At 37.8% G+C, this 13,044-nt stretch overlaps 1 protein-coding gene and 1 long non-coding RNA gene across 8 annotated transcripts in view; one reads left to right on the forward strand and one right to left on the reverse strand.

The window, feature by feature from the left end:
- Positions 1–5,295, forward strand: part of LOC118451696 — a 6,757-nt gene extending 1,462 nt beyond the window's left edge. The window contains exons 2-4 of the long non-coding RNA XR_004841232.1: positions 585–727; positions 1,820–1,953; positions 5,208–5,295. This is a non-coding gene — a long non-coding RNA (uncharacterized LOC118451696). The remainder of the gene's footprint in view (positions 1–584; positions 728–1,819; positions 1,954–5,207) is intronic.
- TUT7 (terminal uridylyl transferase 7) overlaps positions 4,385–13,044 on the reverse strand; it is a 28,086-nt gene continuing 19,426 nt past the window's right edge. The window contains exons 18-28 of one of the 7 annotated variants that reach the window (XM_009649222.2): positions 12,293–12,382; positions 12,090–12,203; positions 11,905–11,982; positions 11,207–11,384; positions 10,454–10,501; positions 10,264–10,355; positions 9,669–9,784; positions 7,784–8,109; positions 5,896–5,972; positions 5,657–5,720; positions 4,385–4,553 (exon numbers count right to left, since the gene is read on the reverse strand). In XM_009649222.2, the coding sequence (XP_009647517.1) occupies positions 4,486–4,553; positions 5,657–5,720; positions 5,896–5,972; positions 7,784–8,109; positions 9,669–9,784; positions 10,264–10,355; positions 10,454–10,501; positions 11,207–11,384; positions 11,905–11,982; positions 12,090–12,203; positions 12,293–12,382 (1,251 nt within the window). In that variant the 3' untranslated portion in view covers positions 4,385–4,485. Of the gene's footprint in view, positions 5,721–5,895; positions 8,110–9,668; positions 9,785–10,263; positions 10,356–10,453; positions 10,502–11,206; positions 11,385–11,904; positions 11,983–12,089; positions 12,204–12,292; positions 12,383–13,044 lie in introns of those variants that run through there. The other 6 variants (XM_035888936.1, XM_035888935.1, XM_035888937.1 and 3 more) reach the window with 6 other exon arrangements.

Here is a 13,044-nt window from a genome sequence, read left to right on the forward strand (position 1 = left end):
GGGGAAGGTATGCCGGGGGGGCTGCTGCGCGCTCGTGAGAAACCCTGGCAGCCTTGGCCTACGAAGACTTCCAACGATGGCTATGCCAGAAGGAAAGCAAGTAGGCCGTGTCTGTTTCCTCCAACCGCATCCTTAAAGATGCTACGTAATACTCTAAACCTGTATTTACTGAGTCCGAGCACAAGCAACGTGCCCGCATCTCATCACCACACCTACTCTGGGTACCCAGTTCTGGGCTCAGCTGTTTTGAAGAGCTTGATAGTAAATGCACACTTTTTTCTTTTTCACCTATGTAATTATGCCACTACTCTTCAGCGAGGCACAGCACTTCTACCTCAAATATAAAGGCAGCAAGCGTATAAAGTTGTATTTTCCCTAGCTACACCAAAGACGTCTTTCACACACAACCCCAAGCAGCTGGGGCACAGACCGTCGCCAGCACCACTCCCTCTGAGGGGTGGGGAGGCTTAAATGCACTATCAGCCCCCAGTATGTATGCTTGGAGGGGGGAAGCTCGTGTATGAATGCAACTGATAACTCCTTCATCATTTGCGGTCTACCATAAGGAGCTTTACCTTCTTTAGGGTGCTTCCAGTCACTACTCTTCAGACACCTGCCTGCTGAAGGAATCTTGCCATGGAAGGCTGAGCATGGGCTAGAACAACAGCCATTTTTCTAAGGTGCTTTCCATCTTCAGGACTTCATCAAAGGAAGATAAAAAGCAAAAGTCAGTATTAAAATCTAAGTAGTTCAAGTGAGTAACAAGAAATATTATTGATGAGTTTCTTAGTACAGGAAAAAAATACTTTCTTTGCTGGCAGGCTCCCATTCTAAGTAGCTATTTCAGGCCCCAAAAGGTTACTAGTGAAGATAATTTTCGATGTGGCTTCTGCAGTTCTCATGAAAATGTGATGTTTATAAAAGAAATAATTGTGTACTAAATACATTTAAATAAAAATTTTAATGGATGAGAAACCAGTTTTAAATAAAGCTATGAAACAAATCTCACCAGAACAATTAAATTAGGGGAGGTGGATGCATGTTAACCTAGCTGTTATATAGCTAACTGAGATTAAATTGCCTGTTTAAAGCAGACAATTAACTGTGCTGCATACCTGAAAAAGAAATTTCTCCTTTTTTCAGCACTGATAACTAACTACTCATAGCACAAGACATTTCCAACTTTGGAAACGGGGACAGCAAAAGCATGTGAAATTCTTGTGAAATGTGACAACAGCACTTTTTGTTTTCCCCAATTAAAAAAGCAGCACAAATACAGTGCTACCAGTTCAGCATCCCTCCCTATCACTAGAGGGACTGAGCATACAGGTGGTTCAGAAGAGGTCTTTTAAGCTATTAGTTCATTATTATGTGTTATAATTAGTATGAATTTAGTTGTAAACTATTATTTTAGTTTATTACTGTTAATTTTGATACTGTTCTTATTCTAGAAACTTTTTATTAATGCAGCGTGTCCTTTCAGAGATTTGGTGTTTGTTTTTTTTTCTATTGGAAAGTTGCTTCCCTTGAGAATATACTCCCGTAAGGCAAGCAGGATCTTGGATATCAAGAACTGTTACAAAGAACTTACCTTCTCTTTATTTTTCAATCCATTTACTAAATTTTACAACAAATTAATCCAGCAGATACATATGCCTCCTTGACCATGTATCATTCTGTAAGTTATGACTGTGCTCTTCAACTACCCTTTAAGCAAACAAAGGATTTATTAGTTACTAGATTAATGCTTGCAATATATAACCCAAGTTTGGGGGGTTCCTTTTAGGGCTATAAGGTTCATTAACTATAGAATTTGTAGTTGCATAAGGAAGGAGCAGCTTCAAAGCGAGAAGGCCGGTGGATCTGCAGAATGAGTTTTCATTCAGAAGTGAGTTTAGAAATTTCAGTTGAAAACTTCATTGCTCAACTACGAAGTATCACAAATGGAAGAGGGTGAGTATGCATAAATCTGGTTTTGGTTTTATAAATAACTTTATCTTTGAGATTATGCCATAGTCGCTTAGAGGCTTATACATTTCATTCTCATCAGCAAAACTGGAACTGAATAGAGGGCTACATAAGGCATAAAGAAGGCACATCAGCCATTCTTTTTTTTTTTTGGGGGGGGGGTGGAATGTGAATGAAAAACTACAGGAATGAACTTATTTTTGAAGGAAAAGCTGACTTAATTTCGTATGATGAAATATGCTATAGAAGACAAATTTGGAATTATTTTCTGTTTGTTCCTGGCTAATACATATATGCTTGAAAATATATTGAGGAAAGAATACAAAAGAAATTTTTTGCAAAAGTTGCACATCTAGAAGTTTACACATAGCTGGCCACAGATGTATGAAAATCAAAACAGGAGTTAAGATCCTGGTCCTGGTTCTGTAAGACCACTTTGGCAATTCCAGCTTTCAGCTTTAATAGAAACAGATGGGAGTGGCAGTTTGACCCTGGCTGGATGCCAGGGGCCCACCAAAGCTGCTGTTATCACTCCCTTCTTGAACCAGACAGGGGGGAGAAAAATAGAAAAGGCTCGTGGGTCAATATAAGGACAGGGAGAGATCATTCGCCAGTTACCATCATGGTCAAAACAGACTCAACTTGATGAAATTAATTTATTACCAATCAAAATCAGAGTAGGAGAGAATAACTGCTGAATCTTAAAACATCTTCCCCCCACCCCTCCCTTCTTCCTGGGCTCAACTTCACCCCCAGTTTTCTCTACCTACTCCCCACCAGCAACACAGGGGGACAGGAATGGGGGTTGGGGTCAGTTCATCACACAGTCTCTGCCGGTTCTTCCTCCTCAGGGGAGGACAGACTCTTCCCGTGCTCCAGCATGGGGTCCCTCTCATGGGAGACAGTCCTCCACAAATTTCTCCGACATGAGTCCTTCCCACGGGCTCCAGACCTCCATGAACTGCTCCAGTGTGGGTCCATAATTTCCATGGGGTGCAGTCCCTCAGGAGCAGACTGCTCCAGCATGGGTCCCCTGTGGAGTCACAAGTTCTGCCGGCAAACCTGCTTCAGCATGGGCTCCTCCCACCATGGGTCTGCAAAGTCTTGCCAGGAACCTGATCTGGCGCAGGCTTCCCACGGGGTCAGAGCCTCCCACCATGGCCTGCACCAGGGGCTGGCAGGGGAGTCTGCTCTGGCGCCTGGAGCACCTTCTGCCCCTCCTCCTGCACTCACATCCTCTCACTTGTCTCTCTGGCTACTGTGTCGCAGCTCGTTTTTTTCCTTCTTAAAGATGTTATCACGGAAACACTACCATTGTTACTGATTGACTTGGCCTTGGCCAGCGGTGGACACAGGGAAAACTTCCAGCAGCTTCTCACAGAAGCCACCCCTGAAGCCCCCCTGCTACGAAAACATTGCCCCACAAACCCAATACAATGGGTAAAGGAAAAAAACTAAACATGACATTTTGAAAGACGGATAATTCTAATATGTTATCATTAATTGCACATCTAAGTCAGGAATACTGAAAACTACAACCTAAGAAGAAATACAGAAACTTAAGTCTGATTGTGTTGTTTTTAAAAAATTTATTTCAAAATCATAAATAACAGTGGTTTCATTTTTACCATGTAACTAACTCTTTCCTGAACAAGATAAGACGGTACATTACCAGCTCTGGAAGGACTTCAAGTAAAGCTCAGGTTCATACTACTAATTAAATTCTTGGCTGGTACGAGGATCCTCTTCACATTTTATAAAAACCGACACGTGTTTTCCCCAGTTGCCAAATATAATACCTCTATTCTTTAAAGCATTTTTGTCTGTATCCCCAAGGCCTTGAAAAAAATTCTTAGCAGCATCAAACAGGACTGACCTGTTTATTAGTCTTTCTTCTTGTACACAAGCACAGCAGCAAATGAACTACCATAAAAATCACAGAACAGAAGAAAAATACAAGAAATCTCAATGGCACTGCTTGTCCAGAGATTGTTTTACATATATTTACTAGTGTCTATGTTTTCAGTTCTCTACAGGAAAAAAAAATAAGGTAGCAGTCTACAAACATTTCAAACACTTTTACACAAGGATTCAGTAAACAATCAACATTAATAAATATTATTTGCTTCTTCAAAAAATCAAGTTTTGAAGAAAATATAATGTATTTGGCTCGCACACAATTTTAGTGCATTTTAAAATGGTCAGGTGGAATGACAAAATCTTGGAAACAGTCCATTTTTAGTACCTGCCCTTTTCTATATGATTTACCTAGTAAATTAATATAAAAAGTCATGGCTTTCTATTAAAATGCTCAAACAATCTATTTAAGAGCCAGGGTCCATTTTAAAATCCACAGTTGCTTGTACTAGCACTCTAAAAGAAAACACTCATTATTTCATTAAACTTAAGTCGAAGGTTGTCTATGCTGCTGTCCTGTGAATCCAGATGCTTTAGCCAAAGAAAATTTTTTAAATGAATGAAGGGCCTGTATTGCCATTTAACAGTGCTTAATATCCCTCATGAGTCTTGTTGGGTCCTCTTCTGTGAGGCTTTTCCCTGAGTCATGTATTTATTGGAAAGGCTGCCTAAGATTGGGAGGAAGAAAGCATCACACTTTAAAGGTTAAAAAAAAAAAGACAACATAATACTACTGAAACAATCGGACAGCAGAAAATTACTGTTAAGTTATAATGAAAGCACACAGAGTTCAACTTTAGACCATTGCCTGCTATAGGGCAGTAGGAAATACTAAAATACAAAATTTAAAACCAGCATTTTTTTCAACTAAATACCTAATGACAAATCACTTTAAAATCCCCAAACTTAGATTTGAAAAAGCCTGGCAGTGAAAACAGAAAATACTGTGTCTTCCTTAAAAAAAAAAAAAAAAAAAGATAATTTAATTTGAGTTACTTAATTGCAGTTTAGTTTCCCAAAGTTTGTGAAGACTACTTAGGTACCCTTTAGGTGCCCCAGAAGAAATTTATGTATTTTGAAAAAAACAAGATCCTAAAAGGTTTGCAGGGTTGCACTAGAAACTCAAAGAACTTAAAGAAAGCAGTTGCTTTTAAAATCTTCATTGTACCTGTTAGTGTGTGTAATTACTGTAACAAAGCTGCATTTGTAACCATGCGTCTAACACAAAACAACTCTGATCCAGAGAGAGTACATAAAGGCCTTTATATTATCATTTGACCACTACTTGTAAGTGTATTTTTTTCTTCCTTGCATTTTGGCAGCTCAGACCAAGGATGTGCTTTGGCAGTCTCTCCTAAATTAGCTGATCATGCGAATTCTAGACAATTACCCTGAGGAAGCCCCACAGGAAAGCACTCCACGTGTCGCCCCTGAAGAAACACAGAACCCCGTGTATGCCGAAATAGGAGAGAGGAAAAGAGACTGATAAAAAAATCACCATATCCTTCTGCAAAACAAATCTACCAGAGTCAAAGAAAAAATGCAGAGAACTGACATGCCTCAGTTTTGCTTCCAAAACAACTGAAAAAAACCGCTCACTTTTCCAGTAAAAAAAATATGTGGCTTCACTTCAGAATTATCTAGCAACCTGTCTGGACTGCTGCTGTGTTCAGCAGATTAGGCAGAATTCCCATAAGGACCGATGGGGAAAGCAAGTTAAAAATGCATGCTTTTATGCAGAATTTCTGAATTAAAATGAAGATATACAAACCTGACTGGGGACTCAAAAACACTTTCCCTTTTTGTTTCTTTTTTTCTTCATGTATAAACACTCCCTGTAAACAACATATACACATTGATGAACCAGCAAAATTGAATTATGGCATTCCACAATAAAGAAATAAAAGGTTCGCCTTGAAAGCTTAAGTAAAGCTATTTTTAGTTACTTTATATGGACTTTAGAACATTTAAAGAGAAAAAGACAGAAGAAAAGGGACACTTGGTGTTTACCTGATTTAATCTACCAGCATGTTTGGCAGTGCTGGGTAAAGAAGGGGATCCACACACGGCTTCTGGTTTTGAACCACCTGAAACGATCATAATATAACAAAGATTTGCTAATTTGAAACTAGTTTCCACTTCAGGTATCGTAAGATCTAAAAATACCAAAATATTTGCAATCTACCTTCATAGTATGTGGAAGGTAGGACATCCATATTTTTCCTCAGTTTTATAATGTGGAAAACTGGCACAATGAGTTGAGATGCATCTATAGCTATGCATCTACATTAGGAACCTACAGTAAATTAAGTTCTGTACTCTCCCAGAATCAGAGGGAGACAGGGAACTTCAAAGAATGAATGAAGATACGGTGATAAGTGAAGTGTCCATAGTCTCACAATATACTTGTAACACAGCAAAAACCAAAGTCTGATCTCTTAGGTCCAGTTGTTCATAGTTGGCTATTCTACTGGAGAAAACACTTCAGGCACTAAGCAAGCAAAAAAAGACCAACCTACAGCAATTCTCTTCAAATTCAAATATAGGAATTCCCTAAATACAGATAATAGACAAAAACTCCTACTCCAGAATTCCTGATTTTAGATATCCGTACTGTACAGCCTCAGCATAGTTCTCATATGATGAATGTTATAAAACACACGAATGTCACTGCCCACAAAACAGTCAGGCATATTCCCCTTCAACCTGGGCAGACTCAGTATCATGGCAAACGGAATGGTAGAAAGAAATGCTCAGTGAGACAAGGTCAAAGATAAAGAAACTCAAAAGTTAAATTTAGACTTGACATACACCTTCAAAGGGTCAGAAGCTGAATAAGATGTGGTTTCAATTTTTAAACATCTTTTCTGCCCACCCAACACTTCTAGTGGTCTATCAGACTAGGAGTATTTCTAAACACCCTGAAAGTTCTGAATATATTTACACCATTTTCCTCCTGCTTCCAGTACTTTGTTAGCACAGTCCTATGCCCTTTTCCACCAGTGACACCTGATTAAGAAAGTCTCCTGAACTAAGCCAGACAGAACATTTTTGCAAGTAGAGAAGAGCTGGTTTGAAATTATGTTTATACAAAGGACTCCTACTTGTTACTTTAAGAGGTCAAGTCATGAGTAATCTGTAGAGCAAATTTTTCCAGCATGAATTTAAAGGTTTACCTTCAGGAGAAACAATAATGCTGTGTTCCTTTGGAAGCTAACTGAAAGTTCCATCCCCTGTCTTAAGGAGTCTCAATTTTACCTTAGAATGATTTTCCTTTACCACCCAGATGATGAGAGATCTGTCTTATCTGAAGGATGACTGACTTGCTGCCGAGCAAGCATTTCATTATTTTTTCAGGTCTGTTGGTCAGGATCTGGATTTGGAGGGCATTTTTGTAGGTTGTTCTTTCTTTAAACCACAGTTTCAAACTGACTCCATGAAAAATAACACAGATTTCTGTATCCCTCTTACTGCTGAGTTGGCAGGAACATTATTTCATTCACAATATTCTATCTGAGCAATTTGTACACTTTGTTAGTGACTTCAGGGTCTTTATGGAATAATTCTGGTTTAGGTGATGTGAAAAGCTATAAAGCTAGCTGTTGTTCCAATTATGATGTACTGAAAGAGAAGGTGCCATGTGAAATGTTAGCAAACTCTTGTATAGTGAGGACAATGGAAGCAATTTCAACATTAGACACTCAGACGCTTTCTATCACACGCATCTTACCTGCTGATAGAAACCATGTCAAATCTCTTGGGATACAGCAAAGTTCTGAAAGGTAGGTGAGGGTGAAGGGAAAACCAACTAATGTGACTATATTAAAAAAATAGCCTGTTAAAACATACCAAAAAACATAAGCTCTGCTTAAACTACTCAGCTTGATCAGTTTCATACCTGCAGCTGCTTTATACTGTGGGCACTCCTTTTTAATATGACCTTCTCTTCCACAGATAAAACAACGTTTTTCTCTTAAGTCTCTGTCTTCCAGGCGCTTCCACTTCTCTGCCGATTGCCTGGGAGTCTTTTCTCTTCCAGTTTCCATTACTACCCTCTGTAGTTTCCTCTTCTGAGGTGTACATAGGTGTAACTTTCCCTCCTTGACTGAGCTCTCCTTTTCTGTTGTTTTATTCTGAGTTTCTTTCTCCTCTTTGCTCCTTTTCTCCTTGTTTTCTGTGTACCTCTGGTTTTTGTTATCGTCGTAATCACGACGCCGTCTTAGTCTGCAGGAGCAGAAAAATGCTCAGAGTTCATAGGCCTTACATATATACACAGAGAAAAGAAAAAAAAAAAAACCAAACCAAACACTGTCTACAGACAATAGATGTATTTCACGTATTTCTTCAGTGGGTTAAATAAAGTGAATGAATTAATGTACCTGCCCCTTTGGCTCTCCCACCAAACAGTGCTACACTGATGTAGCATGTATTTAATAATTTAACTTTACAATTATATTACTATACAACCCTAAATTCTAATAATTGTATCTCAAAAAATATAAAGACAACAGAATATCTGGGGGATGGAGTTGCAAAGAGAGTGGAAGAAAAGAAACACTGAGCAAAATACTAACAAAGTATAAAGAAAAGGTGTATAGTTCTATTATTTTTTTTATTGTACAATTCAGTCAGGAATCTCACTCCCTTCCTTCTGAAACTGTGTATATTCACGGTATCTCTAAGTCTTTTCTACTGGGAAAAGCTTCTAACATTCTATGTGAGTTAAAGACCTAGCAGTGGGGAAACAGCTGCCACTGCTGGACTGGTTTTATCTAACTTCTTTATACATGACCTAGAGAAGAAGACATCAGTGAAACCTCGAAGTCTGAAGATGATACTAGGCTCCTTCAGTCAGTCAGATGCAGTGCTAACTTGAAAATACCTCACAAAACTGAATGAATGGGCAAAAGAACGGCAGATAAGCATCCAGGTGAGCTTCCCTTTTTCTAAAAAGGGAAAAAAAGGAAGACCTGGGGAACTACAGGCATAAACACTTTCAAGATTTTGTCCTCTTCAAGTTTTATTTGCTGATTTTCACTATTTTGTAGACATGAAGTCTTTAAAGAGCTTTGTCTTTACTAGCAAAAAACTCAATGGATCAGTTTTAAGTTAGACAATTCATAATACGAAGAACAGGAATATTGGTTTAGCACTAATTTGTTTCAAGAAGGTAGTTGCTGAATTTTGGTTACTAAAGACCAGAAAACTTTCTATTGAATGTAAAGAAGGACATTGTTCTCCTAGGTGTGTGCCTAAGAAAAAGAATGCTGTGACTTTCTTGTCTTGCTTTTTGACGTGAATTGCACGACTCTGAACATGACAAAAATGTGCCTTGCTGGGAGTAGCAGGATTCTAGAAATAGAATCTATTAAATTAAAATATATAAAATGCTTTTCTGAGTGCTTTTCACGGCACACAGCTGTTCTGCCCTGCATTTAGATTCTCTTTGAGTACTACGTTTCTATATAACATGGTGCAGCATCAGCATTACTTCTTAAGCTAAGTAGTTTTGCACAGCCTTCTATGAAAAGGTTCTGTTAAAAAAGCACAATAGATGATGCTGGCAAAAGCTACATAGTGACTCAACACAGACCAAAAATTTCAAAACTCAACACTATTCACCACTGCCAAAACTGTTATTGATACATTTTGATTTCAACAGTAAAGGAAATAATCTACAGCATATACATGTATACAAGGTTTGCTTTAGCATTACTATCCTAAATCTTTCTGCTAAACAAACCTAAGGAAATGTTCCACACGGATGCCAAAACTATACTCACTTTCTTCTCATGGGACAATCTTTCATGAAATGGCCAATTTTACCACAAATTCTGCAGCATCTATCATTTGGTGCCAATTCTCCTTCTGTTAGTACCTCTGGGTCAAAAAAATACTCCTGAAGAAGAAATCATGCATTTAAAATGAAAATCCATACTCTTGGGAATCAAGACAGATAAGCAAGTGTTTAACAGCAGTTAAGAGTCACAGAGAAGAATAAACCTTGTGCATGTAGCTGAACTCCTGAAAGACCTGATGAGATCAACTGGCCACTGGCCTCTTCTTTACAGGCAGTCTGCTGACCACCAGGTCTGCAACCTCTTTTTTAAAACTGCAGTTGTAAGAAATGGTAAGCTGGTTTTGACAGGGACTGAAACATGCAAGCCTGTACAATGAAGCTCTGACTTGATTAGTATGCCAACATGTTTTAAATACAAACAACATGAAAACAGTACTTGGTAATAACTCCCATAAAAGATTCTGAGAGTATTGTTGAAATTTAAGAGAGAAGTGCTTAAGGAGAGTGTAACCATACTGCTGCAAGCGGTACGTTATACACACAAGAGCATGCACATACTGCTCTTAGGAGCAACTTACCATTTTTGATGGATATTCTTTAGGAAATATTTTTATAGGGGTACCAAATACCCTTCTGCCATTGATAAAAGCCTTCATTATAAAATTTGTCACTGAGGAAAGAAAAAAAAAAACCATAATCCAAACATCAAATAAGCCAGGAAAATAAGATCTAAGACAAGATCTGCACTTTGTACCCAAGTTTACTTACTTTTTCTTGACAATCCAGCTCCAAGATTGTGGTTCAGATCAAAGGGGTCTGTACAAAAAGCATTACAGGCATTACTCAAGTCCAGGAAAAGATCAGCAATGTATACATACACGTGAACAACCCAAGGCAGCTATTCCTGATGCAGAATTAATATACTGAAATTGAACTGTTTGCATATTTTGAAAAGAAATTAATTCCACAGACAAAGGATCACAGCTCTGAACTGGCTGAAGTACCGCAAAAGAGAAAGTTGAATATGCAAGTGAGAGTAGAAGTTCTTTCCATGAAAGTCATATGGGCCAGAAAGTGGTGTAGGCAACATTTCGAAAACACATCACTGCATTTCCTTGATAGAGACCATGGTATTACTTAACAGTGTAATCATACACAGGGTTAAACTGGTCATGTAAGTATGGACTCAGCTAAACTTAGTATTTGTGAGAAAACAACTGCATTGCAGCTAATTTCTTTTCCGAAGGATTTAGTTAAATCTATTTTTCTGTCATTACTGTCATCATGAAAAGTACAAAGTCTGCTCTGCAGCTTCCTTTCAGTAGAGGGAAAAAAACCCCCCTAAGAATAATTTTTAGCACTACTGAAACTCAATGGGAATTTTGCAAAGATTTCAAAACATGAGCAAATAACAACTTGTAATCTAGTACTAGAAAAATAAATAAGCCTTGTGGAAAGACCAAATTTTTCATAGGGGCATTTAAGAAATTCTGCAGATTCATGTAATTCACGTGTTCTTACCTTCAATTACAATGTATTTGGAGGTCCACTGCTTCTTGAAAGTTGTAAGCAGATTTTTTCTCCTAATGCAGATGACGTGCTCTTTGAAATCAAATTCTTCTGTGTAGAAACGGAGAAGTCCCAGCCACAGTTGCCCAACAGATTCAGTGTTTTTGCCACAGTCTGGCCAAACAACTGACTAAAAATGACAGAAACATAATTGGTATTAATAATCCAATATTGATTTAAAAATATTTTTAAAAAATTTAACAAAAAAGTGAAGAAATAATAAATCTAACATTAGGTTTTGCCTGTTACAAAAAAGAATTTATTAATTCACTTTACGTGCCTATTTAATACAAAACTATTCAACAGTGTTAACAAGCTATGACTAGATATGCAGCTGGTATTTGCAGGAGTTATGTCCACCCAGTAATGTGACACACAGAGCAATTAATCATCATTCACACCTTAAAATAAGTTTTTTAATCTATTTTTTTTCAGACTTCGAAGATTTTTTTTTCCACAGATGAATTACAACCAACAATATTCTTAAAGCTTTACAGCATGGGATTGGGATTTTCAAAGCAATTTCTACTCCACTTCCATTTCTATATTAAACCACCATATTTGAGGACAATGTTTCTTAAAAGGAGTTCTTTCTGATTTGCAAAGTTACAGGTAACACCATTCCAAATTAACTTTTCTTCTTTACTCACCAACTCCTCTATCTTATCAAAGAAATAAACGTTCCAGCCATCAACTAGAATTTCAGGCTTTTTTGGTTCTTTGTAAATCTGAAAGCATAATATCAAACTCATTAGAAGGCCCTTCAGATTCAGCACTGTTATTCTTCTGGTCAATACTGTGTACATATATTTGTTTCTTTCTTGATATACTGTACCTCTTGAAGAACAGGGATGACAGGTGGATTTCTCTGTTGAAGAAAATAAAGCACCATAAGAGTATATGCATAAGAAGAAAGGCTACCTCGAGATGCATCTCCAATGTCACATATCTAGAAAAAGAAACACAATTTGTATCTTTCATGGTTATCATCTCTTGCTGCAGGCATTACTGCTTCTAGAATGTCTGAAATATACTTACCTTTGTAAAGACTTTCATTGTGTAACACAGATATTTTACTCTAGGATCAATGGCTGCGTATGATGACAGGAGTCGTGTGTTATGCAAGGCCTATAAAAATAAGAAAGTCATACAGAAAATACAGGAGCTCTGAAGAAATGAAGGAATAAGCTGAAAACATAAAACCAAAAAAACTCTTAAGTTGTGTGCTGGAGAAATACAGACGTGAAGCTCTGTGTGGTAGAACATATACTGAAAGAGGGAGCATTCAACAATGAGGTTATCATCTGCTCCATTAATCAACATCCTTAATCTGCATGGAAGTGGTACAAAGCAGCATTCACAAAACAGTACTTCAGAAAGGGAAACATTAATCTTTTACTGCATTTTCAACATATTTGGTAGAAGGTAAGTTCTTGAACTAAGAGATTTGAGCCCCAAAATGTGACAGCTACCAACTGACCCATGCATATGGAATGCGTAAATCCAAGAAGAAAGCTTTCAGACTCACTTAGTGGTTGAGGTATGTTCCTCAAGACTGCCCTTGACCTCACACTAAAACTTCAGAAAGTTTAATACTTGGCTCTAAAACTTACTTTCCTTTGATGTTTCAAGGAACTGGTTCAGAGACATTGGGAAAAAAAATGCAAAACTTGTTTTTAAAATATTTGGCCAAGAACTTGTGTTTTTTTGTGAATTCTAACACATGTTCCAGTTCAGGCAAGCTGGGTTCAAAATCACTATTCCAGGTCTCAAGGCTAAGAGCCATAATG

The sequence above is a fragment of the Egretta garzetta genome, unplaced genomic scaffold (assembly GCF_000687185.1).
Source record: "Egretta garzetta isolate BGI_Z169 unplaced genomic scaffold, ASM68718v1 scaffold41, whole genome shotgun sequence".
Classification (NCBI taxonomy): domain Eukaryota; kingdom Metazoa; phylum Chordata; class Aves; order Pelecaniformes; family Ardeidae; genus Egretta; species Egretta garzetta.